The sequence below is a fragment of the Microchirus variegatus genome, assembly GCF_963457635.1.
Source record: "Microchirus variegatus genome assembly, chromosome: 4".
Lineage (NCBI taxonomy): Eukaryota > Metazoa > Chordata > Actinopteri > Pleuronectiformes > Soleidae > Microchirus > Microchirus variegatus.
In genome coordinates, this window is record NC_139805.1 from 38,638,132 (window position 1) to 38,659,629 (window position 21,498).

Here is a 21,498-nt window from a genome sequence, read left to right on the forward strand (position 1 = left end):
TTTGGCACATTTTAAAAAAAGACGTGACATCACAGTCTCACTACGAGCCAATCAGATTGCAGCAGTCTGGTCCCAGCACAGAAGGGGGCGGAGCCAGATTGTCTTTGATTCATGAAGAAGGCACTTAGGAAAACAAAGGAGGCGGGAACATGAAAATTAAAAAAACAAGAGGGGGCGGGGTTTAGTCCCCCCACCCACTGTTCTCAGTCTGTCTCCAGGAAGTGAGGGGGCGTGGTCTCTGCAGTAGAAGACTGAATGAGATTGGTCCCAGTTGTCAGCGAAGAGGCGGAGCTTCTTCTACAGAGGAGGCGGAGCTTCTACAGAGGAGGCGGAGCTTCTTCTACATGGCCGCCAAGTCTATCTGAACGTAGAGCTGTCGAACGCCGACCTGCGGACACAGCACATATTAATACTGCTAAAAATACTGCAAATAATACTGCTAAATCTACTGCTACAGTATCTGTGGTACATTCAGGTACACGTGTAAAGATGTGAGTGTGTTGCGCTCAGGTACCTGTGTAAAGATGTGGTGAGTGTGGTGCGTTCAGGTACCTGTGTAAAGATGTTGTGAGTGTGGTGCGTTCAGGTACCTGTGTAAAGATGTGGTGAGTGTGGTGCGTTCAGGTACCTGTGTAAAGATGTGGTGCGTTCAGGTACCTGTGTAAAGATGTTGCGAGTGTGGTGCGTTCAGGTACCTGTGTAAAGATGTGAGTGTGGTGCATTCAGGTACCTGTGTAAAGATGTGAGTGTGGTGCATTCAGGTACCTGTGTAAAAATGTGGTGCGTTCAGGTACCTGTGTAAAGATGTGGTGCGTTCAGGTACCTGTGTAAAGATGTTGTGAGTCTGGCTGAGGATCCATCGAGTGTCTGCATCAGGAGCCACGAGCAGCTTTAACGTTCCCACGTAAACGTCGGTGCAGAGCGTCCAGAAGTGAGGATCATGAAGGTTATAAACGCCCTGAAGGTGCTGCACCTGAACGCATCATGACAAACATCACACTCATGATCCAGCTGTGTGTGTGTGTGTGTCTGTGTGTGCGTGTGTGTCTGTGTTTATCTGTGTGTGTGTGTGTGCGTGTATCTGTGTGTGTGTATCTGTATGTGTGTGTGTGTCTGTGTGTTTATCTGTGTGTGTGTGTGCGTGTATCTGTGTGTGAGTCTGTGTGTATCTGTGTATCTTCGGTGTGTGTGCCTGTCTGTGTGTTTATCTGTGTGTGTGTGTGTCTGTGTGTTTATCTGTGTGTGTGTCTGTGTGTGTATCTGTGTGTGTATCTGTGTGTGTGTGTGTGTCTGTGTGTGTGTGTCTGTGTGTGTATCTGTGTATCTGTGTGTGTGTGTGTATCTGTGTGTGTGTGTGTGTATCTGTGTTTGGGGGTGTGTGTGCGTGTGTATCTGTGTGTGTGTGCGCGTGCGCGTGTGTATCTGTGTGTGTGTGTGGGGGTGTGTGTGTGTGTATCTGTGCGTGTGTATATCTGTACGTGTGTGTGTATCTGTGTGTGTGTGTGGGGGTGTGTGTGTGTGTGTATCTGTGCGTGTGTATATCTGTACGTGTGTGTGTATCTGTGTGTGTGCGTGTTTATCTGTGTGTGTGTGTGCGTGTGTGTGTGTGTGTATCTGTGTGTGTGTGTGTGGGGGTGTGTGTGTGTGTATCTGTGCGTGTGTATCTGTGTGTGTGTGTGTGTGTGTGTGTGTGTGTATATATCTGTACGTGTGTGTGTATCTGTGTGTGTGCGTGTGTATCTGTGTGTGTCTGTGTGTGTGTGTGCGTGTGTGTGTATCTGTGTGTGTGTGTGTGTGTGTGTGTGTGTGTGTGTGTATATCTGTACGTGTGTGTGTATCTGTGTGTGTGCGTGTGTATCTGTGTGTGTGTGTGTGTGTGTGTGCGTGTGTGTGTATCTGTGTGTGTGTGTGTGGGGGTGTGTGTGTGTGTATCTGTGCGTGTGTATCTGTGTGTGTGTGTGTGTGTGTGTGTGTGTGTATATATCTGTACGTGTGTGTGTATCTGTGTGTGTGCGTGTGTATCTGTGTGTGTCTGTGTGTGTGTGTGCGTGTGTGTGTATCTGTGTGTGTGTGTGTGGGGGTGTGTGTGTGTGTATCTGTGCGTGTGTATCTGTGTGTGTGTGTGTGTGTGTGTATATCTGTACGTGTGTGTGTATCTGTGTGTGTGCGTGTGTATCTGTGTGTGTCTGTGTGTGTGTGCGTGTGTGTGTATCTGTGTGTGTCTGTGTGTGTGTGCGTGTGTGTGTATCTGTGTGTGTGTGTGTGGGGGTGTGTGTGTGTGTATCTGTGCGTGTGTATCTGTGTGTGTGTGTGTGTGTGTGTGTGTGTGTGTGTGTGTGTGTGTGTGTGTGTGTGTGTGTGCTCACCCTCTGGTAACACTGTGGCAGCTCTTGGTCTAATGAAGGAGGAGTTCTCTGCATCAGGATCCCGATGGATTCTCTCAACAACGGCACCACACTGAGGGTCAGAGGTCACAGGGTCAGAGGTCACACAGGGTCAGAGGTCACAGGGTCAGTGTAAAGATGTGGTGCGTTCAGGTACCTGTGTAAAGATGTGGTGCGTTCAGGTACTTGTGTAAAGATGTGCTGGTTCAGGTACTTGTGTAAAGATGTGGTGCGTTCAGGTACCTGTGTAAAGATGTGGTGCGTTCAGGTACTTGTGTAAAGATGTGGTGCGTTCAGGTACCTGTGTAAAGATGTGGTGCGTTCAGGTACCTGTGTAAAGATGTGGTGCGTTCAGGTACTTGTGTAAAGATGTGCTGGTTCAGGTACTTGTGTAAAGATGTGGTGCGTTCAGGTACCTGTGTAAAGATGTGGTGCGTTCAGGTACCTGTGTAAAGATGTGGTGCGTTCAGGTACCTGTGTAAAGATGTGGTGCGTTCAGGTACCTGTGTAAAGATGTGGTGCGTTCAGGTACCTGTGTAAAGATGTGGTGCGTTCAGGTACCTGTGTAAAGATGTGGTGCGTTCAGGTACCTGTGTAAAGATGTGGTGCGTTCAGGTACCTGTGTAAAGATGTGGTGCGTTCAGGTACCTGTGTGTGTGTGTGTGTGTGTGTGTGTCACCTGACTCCTATAAGGATGGAGATGAGCATGGAGCAGACAGGGTCAGCGATCATCAGATCATATTTCTGCATCAACAGAGCAGAGATGATCACACCAACACTTCCAAGAGTGTCAGCGATGATGTGGAGGAGGACACCTAAGACAACACACACACACACACACACACACACACACAGGCTGTGAGTGAGCGCCACCCAGTGGTTGAGTAAATAAAGTCCTAATAATAATAAAGGTTTATTAAAGTGACTTGGTCTCACCTCGAAGGATCTGTTTACTGGAGCCTTTTCCTGGAGAGAACAGCTGATCATCTGATCAATAAAGACATGAATAATCAATCATCTGAGTCAGTGTGTGTGTGTGTGTGTGTGTGTTCACTGAAGTGAAGTGAGTTAGCGTACACAGAGTTAGCTTCCTCTACGCTCCAGACACCGTTTAACACAAGCCTGGTTTAGTTTAGTACTCAGGAGATCAATCATGTCACTGCTGAATGCTAGGCTAAGGGTTAGCATAACTGGTGTGCGTTAGGCCAAGGGTTAGCATCAATGGTGTGCGTTTGGCTAAGGGTTAGCATCACTGGTGTGCGTTAGGCTAAGGGTCAGCGTCACTGGTGTGCGTTAGGCTAAGGGTTAGCGTCACTGGTGTGCGTTAGGCTAAGGGTTAGCGTCACTGGTGTGCGTTAGGCTAAGGGTTAGCGTCACTGGTGTGTGTTAGGCTAAGGGTCAGCGTCACTGGTGTGCATTAGGCTAAGGGTCAGCGTCACTGGTGTGAGTTAGGCTAAGGGTTAGCGTCACTGGTGTGCGTTAGGCTAAGGGTTAGCGTCACTGGTGTGCGTTAGGCTAAGGGTTAGCGTCACTGGTGTGCGTTAGGCTAAGGGTTAGCGTCACTGGTGTGTGTTAGGCTAAGGGTTAGCGTCACTGGTGTGCGTTAGGCTAAGGGTCAGCATCACTGGTGTGCGTTAGGCTAAGGGTTAGCGTCACTGGTGTGCGTTCGGCTAAGGGTTAGCGTCACTGGTGTGCGTTAGGCTAAGGGTTAGCGTCACTGGTGTGCGTTAGGCTAAGGGTCAGCATCACTGGTGTGCGTTAGGCTAAGGGTCAGCGTCACTGGTGTGAGTTAGGCTAAGGGTTAGCGTCACTGGTGTGCGTTAGGCTAAGGGTTAGCGTCACTGGTGTGTGTTAGGCTAAGGGTAAGCGTCACTGGTGTGCGTTAGGCTAAGGGTCAGCATCACTGGTGTGCGTTAGGCTAAGGGTTAGCGTCACTGGTGTGAGTTAGGCTAAGGGTCAGCGTCACTGGTGTGAGTTAGGCTAAGGGTCAGCGTCACTGGTGTGAGTTAGGCTAAGGGGTCAGCGTCACTGGTGTGCGTTAGGCTAAGGGTCAGCGTCACTGGTGTGAGTTAGGCTAAGGGTCAGCGTCACTGGTGTGCGTTAGGCTAAGGGTCAGCGTCACTGGTGTGAGTTAGGCTAAGGGTAAGCGTCACTGGTGTGCGTTAGGCTAAGGGTCAGCATCACTGGTGTGCGTTAGGCTAAGGGTTAGCGTCACTGGTGTGAGTTAGGCTAAGGGTCAGCGTCACTGGTGTGAGTTAGGCTAAGGGTCAGCGTCACTGGTGTGAGTTAGGCTAAGGGGTCAGCGTCACTGGTGTGCGTTAGGCTAAGGGTCAGCGTCACTGGTGTGAGTTAGGCTAAGGGTCAGCGTCACTGGTGTGCGTTAGGCTAAGGGTCAGCGTCACTGGTGTGAGTTAGGCTAAGGGTTAGCGTCACTGGTGTGCGTTAGGCTAAGGGTTAGCGTCACTGGTGTGCGTTAGGCTAAGGGTTAGCGTCACTGGTGTGAGTTAGGCTAAGGGTTAGCGTCACTGGTGTGAGTTAGGCTAAGGGTCAGCGTCACTGGTGTGAGTTAGGCTAAGGGTTAGCGTCACTGGTGTGAGTTAGGCTAAGGGTCAGCGTCACTGGTGTGCGTTAGGCTAAGGGTCAGCGTCACTGGTGTGAGTTAGGCTAAGGGTCAGCGTCACTGGTGTGCGTTAGGCTAAGGGTCAGCGTCACTGGTGTGAGTTAGGCTAAGGGTCAGCGTCACTGGTGTGAGTTAGGCTAAGGGTTAGCGTCACTGGTGTGCGTTAGGCTAAGGGTTAGCGTCACTGGTGTGAGTTAGGCTAAGGGGTCAGCGCCACTGGTGTGCGTTTGGCTAAGGGTTAGCGTCACTGGTGTGCGTTAGGCTAAGGGTTAGCGTCACTGGTGTGAGTTAGGCTAAGGGGTCAGCGCCACTGGTGTGCGTTTGGCTAAGGGTCAGCGTCACTGGTGTGCGTTAGGCTAAGGGTCAGCGTCACTGGTGTGAGTTAGGCTAATGGTTAGCATCACGTCTGAGTGAACATGAGATCTCACTGCGATCATTCAGACTCACTCACCGTGACAGTGTTGCTCCTCATGACTGTGACCATGTCCACCGTGTCCATGTCCATGATCATGTCCATGATCGTGTCCATGATCGTGTCCATGTCCACCATGTCCACCGTGTCCATGATCGTGTCCATGTCCATCTGGTTGTTTGTGTCCATGACTGTGGGTCAGACTGCCATTAAAGAGAGAGTGACTGTGACCATGACCTGAGACAGAGAGAGAGAGGTTCTGTTCATCTACAGTGAGGTTCTGCTGCTCTACAGTGAGGTTCTGTTCATCTACAGTGAGGTTCTGCTGCTCTACAGTGAGGTTCTGTTCATCTACAGTGAGGTCCTGTTCATCTACAGTGAGGTTCTGCTGCTCTACAGTGAGGTTCTGTTCATCTACAGTGAGGTTCTGGATGTTGTAGATATGGTGGTACCTTCTTCTCCATGAGAGTGTCCATGTCCTCCATGTTGGAAAACAAAGATCCCGACCAGGTTCACTAGCAGACCAGCAACAGAGACAGGAAGTAGACGCTCATGGTGGACGTCAGGAGGCTCCAGAGCTCTCTGAGGACAGAGAGGACACAGAGAGGACAGACAGAGGACAGACAGAGAGGACAGAGAGACAAGTTGGTGGACATCTGTGTGTGTGTGTTGTGTTTCCATCATGGTCCAAGTGTCTGAATTACCTCGACTCCCTCAGAGAAGATGAAGAAGGCTGTGAAGATGAGGAAGAGTCCGTTGACGAAGCCTGCTAACACTTCTGCTCTGACATAACTGAAACACATGATTGACACTTTGTTCTGTTCTTCATATGAGGGTCAGAGGTCAGAGGTCAGTGTTGAGGTCAGTGTTGAGGTCAGGGGTCAGAGGGTCAGAGGTCAGGGGTCAGTATTGAGGGTTAGGGGTCAGAGGTCAGTGTTGAGGTCAGGGGTCAGTATTGAGGTCAGAGGTCAGTGTTGAGGTCAGGAGTCAGTGTTGAGGTCAGAGGTCAGAGGTCAGGCTCACCCATAGGAGAAGCTCTCGTTGGATCTCCACCTAGAGATCACAGAAGCTGCCAGACCTGCGAGGAGAGCAGTGCAGTCGAAGAACATGTGGAAGGAATCTGAGATCAGACCTAAACTGAAGACACAGACACACAGGATCAATACAGGATCAATACAGGATCAATACAGGATCAATACCTGATCAATACAGGATCAATACCTGATCAATACAGGATCAATACCTGATCAATACAGGATCAATACCTGATCAACACAGGATCAATACAGGATCAATACCTGATCAACACAGGATCAATACCTGATCAATACAGGATCAATACAGGATCAACACAGGACCAATATCTGATCAACACAGGATCAATACCTGATCAACACAGGGTCAATACCTGATCAATAAAGGATCAATACCTGATCAATACAGGATCAATAAAGGATCAATACCTGATCAACACAGGATCAACACAGGACCAATACCTGATCAACACAGGATCAATACCTGATCAATACAGGATCAATACTTGATCAATACAGGATCAATAACTGATCAATACAGGATCAATAACTGATCAACACAGGGTCAATACCTGATCAATACGGGATCAACCCTTATATGATTACTGACTCCAGTCTGACTGTTTACATAGAGTAATAATCAGACTATAATCACATGATCCAGGTCTGTTAGTCTGACTAAGACCAGCTGGACTTTATTAGTCAGACCATCATGTCCATCATGACCATCATGTCCACCATGTCCATCATGTCCACCATGTCCATCATGTCCACCATGACCATCATGTCCACCATGTCCACCATGTCCATCATGTCCATCATGTCCATCATGTCCATCATGTCCATCATGTCCACCATGTCCATCATGTCCATCATGACCATCATGTCCACCATGTCCACCATGTCCATCATGTCCACCATGACCATCATGTCCACCATGACCACCATGTCCACCATGTCCACCATGTCCATCATGACCATCATGTCCATCATGTCCATCATGTCCACCATGTCCACCATGTCCATCATGACCATCATGTCCACCATGACCATCATGTCCACCATGTCCATCATGTCCATCAAGTCCATCATGACCATCATGTCCATCATGTCCACCATGACCACCATGACCATCGTGTCCACCATGTCCACCATGTCCATCATGTCCATCAAGTCCATCATGTCCACCATGACCATCGTGTCCACCATGTCCACCATGTCCATCATGTCCATCAAGTCCATCATGTCCACCATGACCATCATGTCCACCATGACCACCATGACCATCATGTCCACCATGACCACCATGACCACCATGACCATCATGTCCATCATGTCCACCATGACCATCGTGTCCATCATGTCCACCATGACCACCATGACCATCATGTCCATCATGTCCACCATGACCATCGTGTCCACCATGTCCACCATGTCCACCATGACCATCATGTCCATCATGTCCACCATGACCATCATGTCCACCATGACCACCATGACCACCATGACCATCATGTCCATCATGTCCACCATGACCATCATGTCCATCATGTCCACCATGACCATCATGTCCACCATGTCCATCATGTCCATCATGTCCACCATGTCCATCATGTCCATCATGACCATCATGTCCATCATGTCCACCATGACCACCATGACCATCATGTCCATCATGTCCACCATGACCATCGTGTCCACCATGTCCACCATGTCCACCATGACCATCATGTCCATCATGTCCACCATGACCATCATGTCCACCATGACCACCATGACCACCATGACCATCATGTCCATCATGTCCATCATGTCCACCATGACCATCATGTCCACCATGACCATCATGTCCACCATGTCCATCATGTCCATCATGTCCACCATGTCCATCATGTCCATCATGACCATCATGTCCATCATGTTATTACAAACCTCTGATCTTTGATTAATAATCAATACTGTGATTCTGGAGGAGATGAACACACACACACACACACACACAGTGTAACACTAGTGTTGTGTCGGTCAGGAGTGATTCGTTCGAACGTACGAATCATTTGAGTGAACGAACTGACTCGGATCACTTCATGAACTGATTCGTTCCTTTCTTAGTTCAGTTGAGCTCAGCAGTGAGCCTGGTGGCCGGGAGAGGAACTGCGGCGTGCTGTGAATCACTCGTCAATCTTCGGCAAAAGACGTCAGCCAACGTGTGCCGAGCGAAGAGAGAGTGACTCGTTAGAAGAACTGTGTCTGACGTGATGCTGTGATTCGTTCACACTGTCAGTTCACTGACTCACTCTTGATTCGCGCGTACGAACGAACTTAGACAGAGAGACAGAGACACAGAGAGACAGAGAGACAGACAGAGAGAGAGAGAGAGAGCTGTCATGGAAGAGGACATGAATCACCTTCAGCTCACACTTTCACTGAACTGTCACAGATTGAGTCCATGGTGAAACAGTGGTGGTGGTTCACTGTATTATAGAAGACTTTTACACACAATTTAGTGTCCTTTTCTACAAGCTAACGGCTAATGTTGAGTCAAACTACGCCACTTGAACACAAGCACACACACACACACACACACACACACACACACACTTGGGTACACGTAAAGTAATGAGGAGACACAGACTCACCAACAGCTGCAAGATTAAAAATAATAATAACAAATGTATATGTACATATAATTATTATCCTCTCTGTGCATCCATAATAATACTAATACTACTACGAATAATAATAATAATAATAATAATAATAATAATAATAATAAAAACAGCTGTTTTGCAATTAAACTGTACTTTTATATCAAAACTCAGAGTATGTGTGTCACCACGTCAATATTTAGGAAACACTCAAAACAAACACGTTTGTGTGTGTGTGTGTGTGTGTTCAAGTGGCGTAGTTTGACTCAACATTAGCCGTTAGCTTGTAGAAAAGGACACTAAATTGTGTGTAAAAGTCTTCTATAATACAGTGAACCACCACCACTGTTTCACCATGGACTCAATCTGTGACAGTTCAGTGTTCAGTGACAGTGTGAGCTGAACATGATTCATGTCCTCCTCCATGACAGATCTCTCTCTCTCTCTGTCTGTGTCTCTGTCTAAGTTTGTTCATACGCGTGAATCAAGAGTGAGTCAGTGAACTGACAGTGTGAACGAATCACAGCAGCACGTCAGACACAGTTCTTCTTACGAGTCACTCCCTCTTCGCTCGGCGCACGTTGGCTGACGTCTTTTGCCGAAGATTGACGACACACATGGAGGACGTGAACTGACTCTGAGAGACTAACTGACACACAGAGAGGAGGTGAACTGACTCTAAGAGACTAACTGACACACAGAGAGGAGGTGAACTGACTCTAAGAGACTAACTGACACACATGGAGGAGGTGAACTGACTCTGAGAGACTAACTGACACACAGAGAGGAGGTGAGTCACGTAGCGGGGCACTGGGCTCCTGCTTAGAACTGAACGATTAGGTGAACGAATCATTTTAATGAACTGATTCAAGTGATTCAGTACACTCAAATGAACTGCCGATCCCATCACTATGTAACACACACTCTCTCTCACACACACACTCTCACACACACACAGTGTAACACACTCTCACACACACACAGTGTAACACACTCTCACACACACACAGTGTAACACACACACACACACACAGTGTAACACACACTCTCACACACACAGTGTAACACACACTCACACATGCACACAGTGTAACACACACTCACAGTGTAACACACACTCTCTCTCTCACACACACACACACAGTGTAACACACACTCTCACACACACAGTGTAACACACACTCTCACACACACAGTGTAACACACACTCTCTCTCTTACACACACACACACACGCACACACAGTGTAACACACACTCTCTCTCACATACACACAGTGTAACACACTCTCACACACACACAGTGTAACACACACTCTCTCACACACACACACACACACACACACACACACACACACACACACACAGTGTAACACACACTCTCTCACACACACACACACATTGTAACACACGCACGCGCACACACACACACACAGTGTAACACACGCACGCACGCGCACACACACACACAGTGTAACACACGCACGCACGCGCACACACACACAGTGTTAACACATACGTGGCACTCCTCCTCCTCCTCCTCCTCCTCCTCATGGAGCAGAGAGCGGGCAGAGGCCTGACCTGTGTCCGGGCAGCTGCTCTCTCCGGCGGCTTACCTGTTACTCCAGATCCCGTAGGTGAGCTCCACGAAGGCGAAGGACAAGTTTAGACAAAGGAACGAGAAGAGATTCCGAGAGGTTTTGTCCGCGAGGATCGACCTGAAACACACACACACACACACACACACACACACACACACACACACACACACACACACACACACAGAGAGAGAGAGAGAGACACGCACACACACACACACACACACACACACACACACACAGAGAGAGAGAGACACACACACACACACGTTAATGTCGCTCGTCTGTGACCCGAACATTAACGACTGACGCCGAGGCTAGCCGGTTAGCATCATTCATCGTTAGCTCGGTTAGCAGAGTTAGCTCGTTTACCTGAACCAGCCGGAGAGTTTGATTAGCAGGTTTAACTTAGCGGGTTTGTATTCATCGTCTTTACGTGTTAAAGGTAACATGTTCACACCTGGACACACACACTCACACACACACACACTCTCACACACACACACTCCACGTAGACTTAGCTACTGTGTGCGAACTGACAACTTCCGGTGTACTCACTTTTCAAAATAAAGGCGCTTAAAATGTCCGCAGGTTGACCTCTTTTTTGATTATTATTCTATAATAAATCATAATTGTTGTTGTTGTTGTTATTAAGGTGCAGTGGTGTTACACTGTAAACTTTTATCAGTAAACAACAAAACAAACATAACAACTGGGCCGACAGCTGTGTGTAACAGCTGTGTGTCACCAGCAGAGGGAGTCAGAGCTGCATGTGTCTCACACACACACACACACAGATGAGAGACAGGATCTTTACATGAAAGACCTTTATTTTGAAAATATCTGGCGCTCTCACTACAAGCTGCTCAGTGATGACGACAAGACTTTTATTGTGAAAGGGGCAGTAGAAACATGAGCCCTTTATTTTGAAATATCTACATTAGTGATCTGTTACCACTGTGTGGTTACTATGGTAACGATAGTACTCGTGGTTACAGAAGGTGATTGTCTATTAATCTGCACCAGGACCAGGACCAGGACCAGGACCAGGACCACGGTGGTCTTCACAGATAGTTAGAGGATCCAGATCCAGATCCAGATCCAGAGGAAACAGAGAGCAGGACATTCCAGAGCATTAAAAAGACAGAGTACAGCAGTTGTTACTCAACAGAGGTCAAAGGTCACAGAGAAAACAAACATCAGCTGAATCTGCAACACTGTCACTGAGTGTCCACCAGGGGTCAGAGGTCACACTGTGAAGAGACAGGAAACACTGGGAGGACACGAGTGAGACACTGAGACACAGACAGACACTGAGAGACAGACAGACAGAGACACTGAGAGACAGACAGAGACACTGAGAGAGAGACAGACAGACAGACAGAGACACTGAGAGACAGACAGAGACACTTAGAGACAGAGACACTAAGAGACAGACAGAGACACAGAGACAGACACTGAGAGACAGACAGAGACACTGAGAGACAGACAGACAGAGAGAGACACTGAGAGACAGACAGACAGACAGACAGAGACACTGAGAGACAGAGACACTGAGAGACAGACAGAGACACTTAGAGACAGAGACACTAAGAGACAGACAGAGACACAGAGACAGACACTGAGAGACAGACAGAGACACTGAGAGACAGACAGACAGAGACACTGAGAGACGGACAGACAGAGACACTGAGAGACGGACAGACAGAGACACTGAGAGACAGACACTGAGAGACAGACAGAGACACTGAGAGACAGACAGAGACACTGAGAGACAGAGACATCTCCATAGTTACAGCTGAGGCCTAAAGAATCACTGAAGACGTGAACAGAGACATGAAGGTTCTGAAGATTCTGAAGGTTCTGAAGGTTCTGAAGATTCTGAAGGTTCTGAAGGACCTGAAGGTTCTGAAGGACCTGAAGGACCCGAAGGTTCTGAAGGTCCTGAAGGTTCTGAAGGTTCTGAAGGTTCTGAAGGACCTGAAGGTTCTGAAGGACCTGAAGGACCTGAAGGTCCTGAAGGTTCTGAAGGTCCTGAAGGTTCTGAAGGTTCTGAAGGACCTGAAGGTTCTGAAGGTCCTGAAGGTTCCAGTGATTTTAAAGGTCCGTTTATATTTCCGCTCACATGCCGCATGCTGAAGTGTGCTTCTGAATGTTCTGGTGGTTCTGATGGTCCAGAAGGTTCTGGTGTTTCCAGCTGCAGACCACTGAGCATGCTGGGAAATGAGTCACATGGTCGGTGCATCAGCACTCAGGCAGTGGGTGGAGCAGACTGAGGCAGCTGATAGAACCCGGTCTTCCTGGATCTTCTCATGTGGTCCAGCACCAGAGCAGATGATGCTACAACCACAACAACACAGATGCTAACCATTAGCACCACGCTGAAGCTAACAGGAAGAGGGGCGGAGCTTCTCTCTGTGGAGGAATGGATGACACAATTAATCACAACTCAACTGGTCTGGTCTGGTCTGGTCTGTAGTGGTCTGGTCTGGTCTGTAGTGGTCTGGTCTGTAGTGGTCTGGTCTGTAGTGGTCTGGTCTGTAGTGGTCTGGTCTGGTCTGTAGTGGTCTGGTCTGTAGTGGTCTGACTGACCTGTGATGACATTGATCCTGAACACCTGGACCTGGTGTCCCAGCTGGTTGCTCACGTTGACCTGGTACAGACCAGAGTCTGTGCTGGTGACGTTGATCAGGACCAAGGTTCTGTTGAAGAACATCTGGGTTCTGTTGAAGAACATCTTGGTTCTGTTGAAGAACATCTGGGTTCCGTTGAAGAACATCTGGGTTCCGTTGGTCAGTTTCTTCAGGATCATGGTGGACGGTGGAGAACTGATGGTCCAGCAGAACACCGTCACGTTCTCACCCTCCTGGACCTCAGAGGACGGCAGAACCAGAACGGTGGTGTTTCTGGGAGGAGCTACAGTGATGATGTCACACAGTGATGATGTCACACAGTGATGATGTCATCGTCACATACCAATGGTTTTAGTCTGTGACTCATCGTCTGTATATGTGTGTGTGAGAGAGAGGGTGTGTGTGTGTGTGTGTGTGTGTGTGTGTGTGTGTGTGTGTGTGTGTGAATGGAAACTAAACAGATAAACATAAGTGGCTCATACAGAGGTCACACACTCTCACACACTCTCACACACACACACACTCAATCTGACCTTTGACCCTGATGTGGGCGTACACCAGCTCAGATCCATACTGATTGGAGGCTTCACACTGGTAGTGGGCGGAGTCTTCCATCAGAGCATGTGAGAGACTGAAGGAGAGCATTGAGGAGGCGGGATCAGTCCTGTGAAGCTCCTCCCCTTCCCTCTTTAACACCAGTGTGGTGGGTGGAGCTCCGTAAGAGTGACAGGTGATGTTCACCTGCTGACCTTCAACCACGTCCTCACCTGGACTCACCGTCATGGACGTTCTCCTCGGAGCATCTGAGATTATCAAAGCCTGAGTCTGAGATTATCAAAGCCTGAGTCTGAGATTAACAAAACATGAGTCTGATATTATCAAAGCCTGAGTCTGAGATTATCAAAGCCTGAGTCTGAGATTATCAAAGCCTGAGTCTGAGATTATCAAAACATGAGTCTGATATTATCAAAGCCTGAGTCTGAGATTATCAAAGCCTGAGTCTGAGATTATCAAAGCCTGAGTCTGAGATTATCAAAACATGAGTCTGATATTATCAAAGCCTGAGTCTGAGATTATCAAAGCCTGAGTCTGAGATTAACAAAACATGAGTCTGAGATTATCTAAACATGAGTCTGAGATTATCAAAGCCTGAGTCTGAGATTATCAAAACATGAGTCTGAGATTATCAAAACATGAGTCTGATATTATCAAAGCCTGAGTCTGAGATTATCAAAGCCTGAGTCTGAGATTATCAAAGCCTGAGTCTGAGATTATCAAAGCCTGAGTCTGAGATTATCAAAACCTGAGTCTGAGATTATCAAAGCCTGAGTCTGAGATTATCAAAACCTGAGTCTGAGATTATCAAAGCCTGAGTCTGAGATTATCAAAGCCTGAGTCTGAGATTATCAAAGCCTGAGTTTGAGATGATCAAATCTTGAGTCTGAGATTATCAAAACATGAGTCTGAGATTATCAAATCCTGAGTTTGAGATTATCAAAGCCTGAGTCTGAGATTATCAAATCCTGAGTTGGAGATTATCAAAGCCTGAGTCTGAGATTATCAAATCCTGAGTCTGAGATTATCAAAACATGAGTCTGAGATTATCAAATCCTGAGTTTGAGATTATCAAAGCCTGAGTCTGAGATTATCAAAGCCTGAGTTTGAGATGATCAAATCTTGAGTCTGAGATTATCAAAACATGAGTCTGAGATTATCAAATCCTGAGTTTGAGATTATCAAAGCCTGAGTCTGAGATTATCAAATCCTGAGTTTGAGATTATCAAAGCCTGAGTCTGAGATTATCAAATCTTGAGTCTGAGATTAACAAAACATGAGTCTGAGATTATCAAATCCTGACTCTGAGATTATCAAAACATGAGTCTGAGATTATCAAATCCTGAGTTTGAGATTATCAAAGCCTGAGTCTGAGATTATCAAATCCTGAGTCTGAGATTATCAAAGCCTGAGTCTGAGATTATCAAAGCCTGAGTCTGAGATTAACAAAACATGAGTCTGATATTATCAAAGCCTGAGTCTGAGATTATCAAAGCCTGAGTCTGAGATTATCAAAGCCTGAGTCTGAGATTATCAAAGCCTGAGTCTGAGATTATCAAAACATGAGTCTGATATTATCAAAGCCTGAGTCTGAGATTATCAAAGCCTGAGTCTGAGATTATCAAAGCCTGAGTCTGAGATTATCAAAACATGAGTCTGATATTATCAAAGCCTGAGTCTGAGATTATCAAAGCCTGAGTCTGAGATTATCAAAGCCTGAGTCTGAGATTAACAAAACATGAGTCTGAGATTATCTAAACATGAGTCTGAGATTATCAAAGCCTGAGTCTGAGATTATCAAAACATGAGTCTGAGATTATCAAAACATGAGTCTGATATTATCAAAGCCTGAGTCTGAGATTATCAAAGCCTGAGTCTGAGATTATCAAAGCCTGAGTCTGAGATTAACAAAACATGAGTCTGAGATTATCTAAACATGAGTCTGAGATTATCAAAGCCTGAGTCTGAGATTATCAAAACCTGAGTCTGAGATTATCAAAACCTGAGTCTGAGATAATCAAAGCCTGAGTCTGAGATTATCAAATCCTGAGTCTGAGATTATCAAAGCCTGAGTTTGAGATGATCAAATCTTGAGTCTGAGATTATCAAAACATGAGTCTGAGATTATCAAATCCTGAGTTTGAGATTATCAAAGCCTGAGTCTGAGATTATCAAATCCTGAGTTGGAGATTATCAAAGCCTGAGTCTGAGATTATCAAATCCTGAGTCTGAGATTATCAAAACATGAGTCTGAGATTATCAAATCCTGAGTTTGAGATTATCAAAGCCTGAGTCTGAGATTATCAAAGCCTGAGTTTGAGATGATCAAATCTTGAGTCTGAGATTATCAAAACATGAGTCTGAGATTATCAAATCCTGAGTTTGAGATTATCAAAGCCTGAGTCTGAGATTATCAAATCCTGAGTTTGAGATTATCAAAGCCTGAGTCTGAGATTATTAAATCTTGAGTCTGAGATTAACAAAACATGAGTCTGAGATTATCAAATCCTGAGTTTGAGATTATCAAATCCTGAGTCTGAGATTATCAAATCCTGAGTCTGAGATTATCAAAGCCTGAGTCTGAGATTATCAAAGCCTGAGTTTGAGATTATCAAAGCCTGAGTTTGAGATTATCAAAGCCTGAGTATGAGTTTAAGTTAACCTGACTCACAGTGGACGTGTAGAGAGACACTGGTGGACCTGGACATCCACACGACTCCGCCCTCCCTCAGTAGCTCCGCCCTGCAGATCAGAACGGGTCGGTCCACTATGACGGGGTGGTGTAGGACAGAGGAGACGTTGTGTAGAGACACAGAGGACACACTGAAGGACTCTGAGGACAGAGTCGTGTCCTCCATCAACCACTGGATCCTCAGCTGATTGGTTGAAAACACACTGATGACATCACACTGAAGGACCGCCTCCTGACCCAGAAGCACAGGTCCAGGGTTCTTCACTGACGGGTCAGAACCAAATGCTGCAGGGACACAGTGGACATGGTGGACATGGTGGACATGGTGGACATGGTGGACATGGTGGACATGGTGGACATGGTGGACATGGTGGACAGAGTGGACATGGTGGACATGGTGGACAGAGTGGACATGGTGGACATGGTGGACATGGTGGACAGAATGGACATGGTGGACAGAGTGGACATGGTGGACAGAATGGACATGGTGGACAGAGTGGACAGAGTGGACAGAGTGGACAGAGTGGACATGGTGGACAGAGTGGACATGGTGGACAGAGTGGACATGGTGGACATGGTGGACATGGTGGACAGAATGGACAGAGTGGACATGGTGGACAGAATGGACATGGTGGACAGAGTGGACATGGTGGACATGGTGGACAGTGTGGACATGGTGGACAGAGTGGACATGGTGGACATGGTGGACATGGTGGACAGAATGGACATGGTGGACAGAGTGGACATGGTGGACATGGTGGACAGAATGGACATGGTGGACAGAGTGGACATGGTGGACATGGTGGACAGAGTGGACATGGTGGACATGGTGGACATAATGGACATGGTGGACAGAGTGGACAGGGTGGACAGAATGGACATGGTGGACAGAGTGGACATGGTGGACAGAGTGGACATGGTGGACAGGGTGGACATGGTGGACAGGGTGGACATGGTGGACAGAATGGACATGGTGGACAGTGTGGACAGAGTGGACATGGTGGACATGGTGGACAGAGTGGACATGGTGGACATGGTGGACATGGTGGACAGAGTGGACATGGTGGACACGGTGGACAGAGTGGACACATAAATACACGAACTGTCCCTTTAAACCAAAACAGACTATTAATGTGTGTGTGTGTGTGTTTGTGTGTGTGTGTGTGTGTGTGTGTGTGTATGCGTGTGTGTGTGTGTGTGTGTGTATGCGTGTATGCGTGTGTGTGTGTGTGTGTGTGAGTGTGTGTGTGTGTGTGGGAGGAAATGTTCTCTCTTGAACAATTTAAGGAGACGTTGACCTTTGACCTCAGAGCAGGACGTCCTCTAAAGAATGTCCAGTGAGACATTTTCACAGACAAAAACAAAAAGATTTCATTTTTCAAAAAGATGATCTTAATGATTCTACTTCCTGTCAGACAGGAAGTAGAATCATTAAGATCATCAGTGACCTTCAGCACTAACAGAAGCTCAGTGTGTCAGACTCACAGTAGACCTGGACCAGGCTGGTTCTGGTCCTGGAGACGGACTCACACTGAGCCTCACAGCTGTACACGCCCTGGTCCTGGAGGTCCACGTCCTTCAGCTGGAGCAGAGACACTCCGTCCTCCTGCTGCGTCCTCTGGAGGACACGTCCGTCCTCCTCCTGCTGCGTCCTCTGGAGGACACGTCCGTCCTCCTCCTGCTGCGTCCGCTGGAGGACACGTCCGTCCTCCTCCTGCTGCGTCCGCTGGAGGACACGTCCGTCCTCCTCCTGCTGCGTCCTCTGGAGGACACGTCCGTCCTCCTCCTGCTGCGTCCTCTGGAGGACACGTCCGTCCTCCTCCTGCTGCGTCCTCTGGAGGACACGTCCGTCCTCCTCCTGCTGCGTCCTCTGGAGGACACGTCCGTCCTCCTCCTGCTGCGTCCGCTGGAGGACACGTCCGTCCTCCTGCTGCTTCGTCCTCCTCCAGGTGAGGGTGGGGGGGCGGAGACACCCTGAGGCCCTACAGGTCAGGACCAGAACTGCACCGAGCTCTGTGTGTGAGACCTGAGGACTGACCTGCACCTGCAGAGGGTGACCTGTAGGAGGCCCCACAGCATTACTGACACAGCTCACTGATGACTATTGATGTGTGTGTGTGTGTGTGTGTGTGTGTGTGTGTGTGTGTGTGTGTGTGTGTGACCTTTGACCCTGATGGACCTGGACACCAGCTCAGATCCATACTGATTGGACGCTTCACACTGGTAGTGGGCGGAGTCTTCTACAAGTGCAGATGAGAGTGTGAAGGAGAGCGTGGAAGAGGCGGGGTCACTTCTACGAAGCTCCACCCCCTCTCTGCTCAGCACCAGTGTAGTGGGCGGAGCTCCCTCTGAGTGACAGGTGAAGTCCACCTGCTGACCTTCAACCACGTCCTCACCTGGACTCACCGTCATGGACGTGTTGGTGGGCGGAGCTGTGAGTGGGAGGGGCCAGTGTTAGAGGTGGAGACAGGCAAATGTGGGAGGAGCCTAATGACTGAGCCTGAGTCTGAACCAGAACCTGAACCAGAACCTGAGCCAGAACCTGAGTCTGAGTCTGAGTCTGAGCCAGAACCTGAACCTGAACCTGAACCTGAACCTGAACTAGAACCTGAACTAGAACCTGAACCAGAACCTGAACCAGATCCTGACTAAATCAGAACAGAACTGACCCAGAACCTAAACCACTCATGATTGAAGGATCCAGACACAGACTTTGTATTTAGATTCTGGACTCTGGACTCTGGACTTACAGATGATCCTGAAGGGGGCGCTGCTCTCTCTGGTCCTGGTCTCCTCTGGCAGCTCGAGCAGGTCCAGCGTGGCCCTGCAGTGGATCCACAGTTCAGAGTCCTGGTTCTGAGGAGTGAACTTGAGCTCAGACCGGACTGAAGTGGATCCAGGTTCTCCTGAGGTCTTCTTCAGGACTCTGCCCCCTGTGGACCAGCTGAGGATCAGCAGCTCCGCCGGGTAAACATCAGACACCTGGCAGGTCAATGTTGACTCCGCCCCCAACCTCAGCTGGTCCGGCCCCCTGATCACCGGGGCTGATGGGAAAGCTGCAGCAGGGACACAGAGGTCAGAGGTCAGTCAGAGGTCAGAGGTCAGTCAGAGGACAGAGGTCAGAGGACAGAGGTCAGAGGTCAGGTGGAGTCACATGATGATAAACTCACAGTAAACTCTGACGTTGGTGATGATTTGCTTCTTCTCTGCTCCACACACTGTTCTGCACAACAGCGCCCCCTCATGCTCAGGCAGCACGGGGTCAAAGGTCAACGCAGACGCAGTCCTGTTGGTGCTGATGGAGGCGGTCAGGGGGCGGTCCTCCAGCAGAGACCACCAGAAGCTCGGCATCATGGGACAGTCGTGAAGAGAGCAGGTCAGCTGATGACGCTCGCCCAGCCTGAACAGAGGCATTCTGGGAAATACGAGGAGGCGGAGACTCTGAACACGCCATGATGACATCAGCAGCAGCACAGCTGAGGAAAACAAACAAGTAAACAAACAAGTAAACAAATTTGTGATGAGTTAGTAAACCACTCACTCTCCCACACCAAAGTCACTCACTCTCCCACACCAAAGTCACTCACTCTCTCACACCAAAGTCACACTCTCCCACACCAAAGTCACTCACTCTCCCACACAAAAGTCACTCACTCTCCCACACCAAAGTCACTCACTCTCTCACACCAGTCACTCACTCTTTCACACCAAAGTCACTCATTCTCTCACACCAAAGTCACTCACTCTCCAACACCAAAGTCACTCACTCTCCCACACCAAAGTCACTCACTCTCCCACACCAAAGTCACTCACTCTCCCACACCAAAGTCACTCACTCTCCAACACCAAAGTCACTCACTCTCCCACACCAAAGTCACTCACTCTCTCAGACCAAAGTCACTCACTCTCCCACACCAAAGTCACTCACTCTCTCACACCAAAGTCACTCACTCTCTCAGACCAAAGTCACTCACTCTCCCACACCAAAGTCACTCACTCTCTCACACCAAAGTCACTCACTCTCCCACACCAAAGTCACTCACTCTCCCACACCAAAGTCACTCACTCTCCCACACCAAAGTCACTCACTCTTTCACACCAAAGTCACTCACTCTCTCACACCAAAGTCACTCATTCTCTCACACCAAAGTCACTCTCCAACACCAAAGTCACTCACTCTCTCACACCAAAGTCACTCACTCTCTCACACCAAAGTCACTCACTCTCCCACACCAAAGTCACTCACACCAAAGTCACTCACTCTCCCACACCAAAGTCACTCACTCTCTCACACCAAAGTCACTCACTCTCCCACACCAAAGTCACTCACTCTCCCACACCAGTCACTCACTCTCCAACACCAAAGTCACTCACTCTCTCACACCAAAGTCACTCACTCTCCCACACCAAAGTCACTCACTCTCCCACACCAAAGTCACTCACTCTCTCACACCAAAGTCACTCACTCTCCCACACCAAAGTCACTCACTCTCCCACACCAAAGTCACTCACTCTCCCACACCAAGGTCACTCACTCTCCCCAGCAAAGTCACTCATTCTCTCACACCAAAGTCACTCACTCTCCAACACCAAAGTCACTCACTCTCTCACACCAAAGTCACTCACTCTCCCACACCAAAGTCACTCACTCTCCCACACCAAAGTCACTCACTCTCCCACACCAAAGTCACTCACTCTCCCACACCAAAGTCACTCACTCTCTCACACCAAAGTCACTCACTCTCCCACACCAAAGTCACTCACTCTCCCACACCAAAGTCACTCACTCTCCCACACCAAAGTCACTCACTCTCCAACACCAAAGTCACTCACTCTCTCACACCAAAGTCACTCACTCTCCCACACCAAAGTCACTCACTCTCCCACACCAAAGTCACTCACTCTCTCACACCAAAGTCACTCA

General features: G+C 48.3%; 2 protein-coding genes across 2 annotated transcripts; both read right to left on the bottom strand.

Annotated features, from left to right (window-relative positions):
- Positions 1-98: 98 nt before the first annotated feature.
- On the bottom strand, positions 99-11,182 carry slc30a7 (solute carrier family 30 member 7). The gene is made up of 11 exons (XM_083888506.1): positions 11,067-11,182; positions 10,713-10,814; positions 6,440-6,553; positions 6,121-6,208; positions 5,869-5,998; positions 5,456-5,653; positions 3,321-3,371; positions 3,064-3,199; positions 2,367-2,457; positions 824-973; positions 99-388 (listed from the first exon to the last, which is right to left on the bottom strand). The coding sequence occupies exons 1-11, from the start codon at positions 11,144-11,146 to the stop codon at positions 341-343; spliced, it is 1,188 nt and encodes a 395-aa protein (XP_083744632.1). The 5' UTR covers positions 11,147-11,182; the 3' UTR covers positions 99-340.
- Positions 11,183-12,945: 1,763 nt separating this feature from the next.
- vcam1b (vascular cell adhesion molecule 1b) lies at positions 12,946-19,988 on the bottom strand (the record flags this gene model as incomplete). The annotated part of the gene is made up of 8 exons (XM_083888363.1): positions 12,946-13,034; positions 13,149-13,610; positions 13,861-14,130; positions 16,554-16,859; positions 18,060-18,632; positions 18,737-19,006; positions 19,325-19,630; positions 19,745-19,988. 8 exons carry the CDS (start codon positions 19,986-19,988, stop codon positions 12,946-12,948), a joined length of 2,520 nt encoding a protein of 839 aa, XP_083744489.1.
- Positions 19,989-21,498: the final 1,510 nt, after the last annotated feature.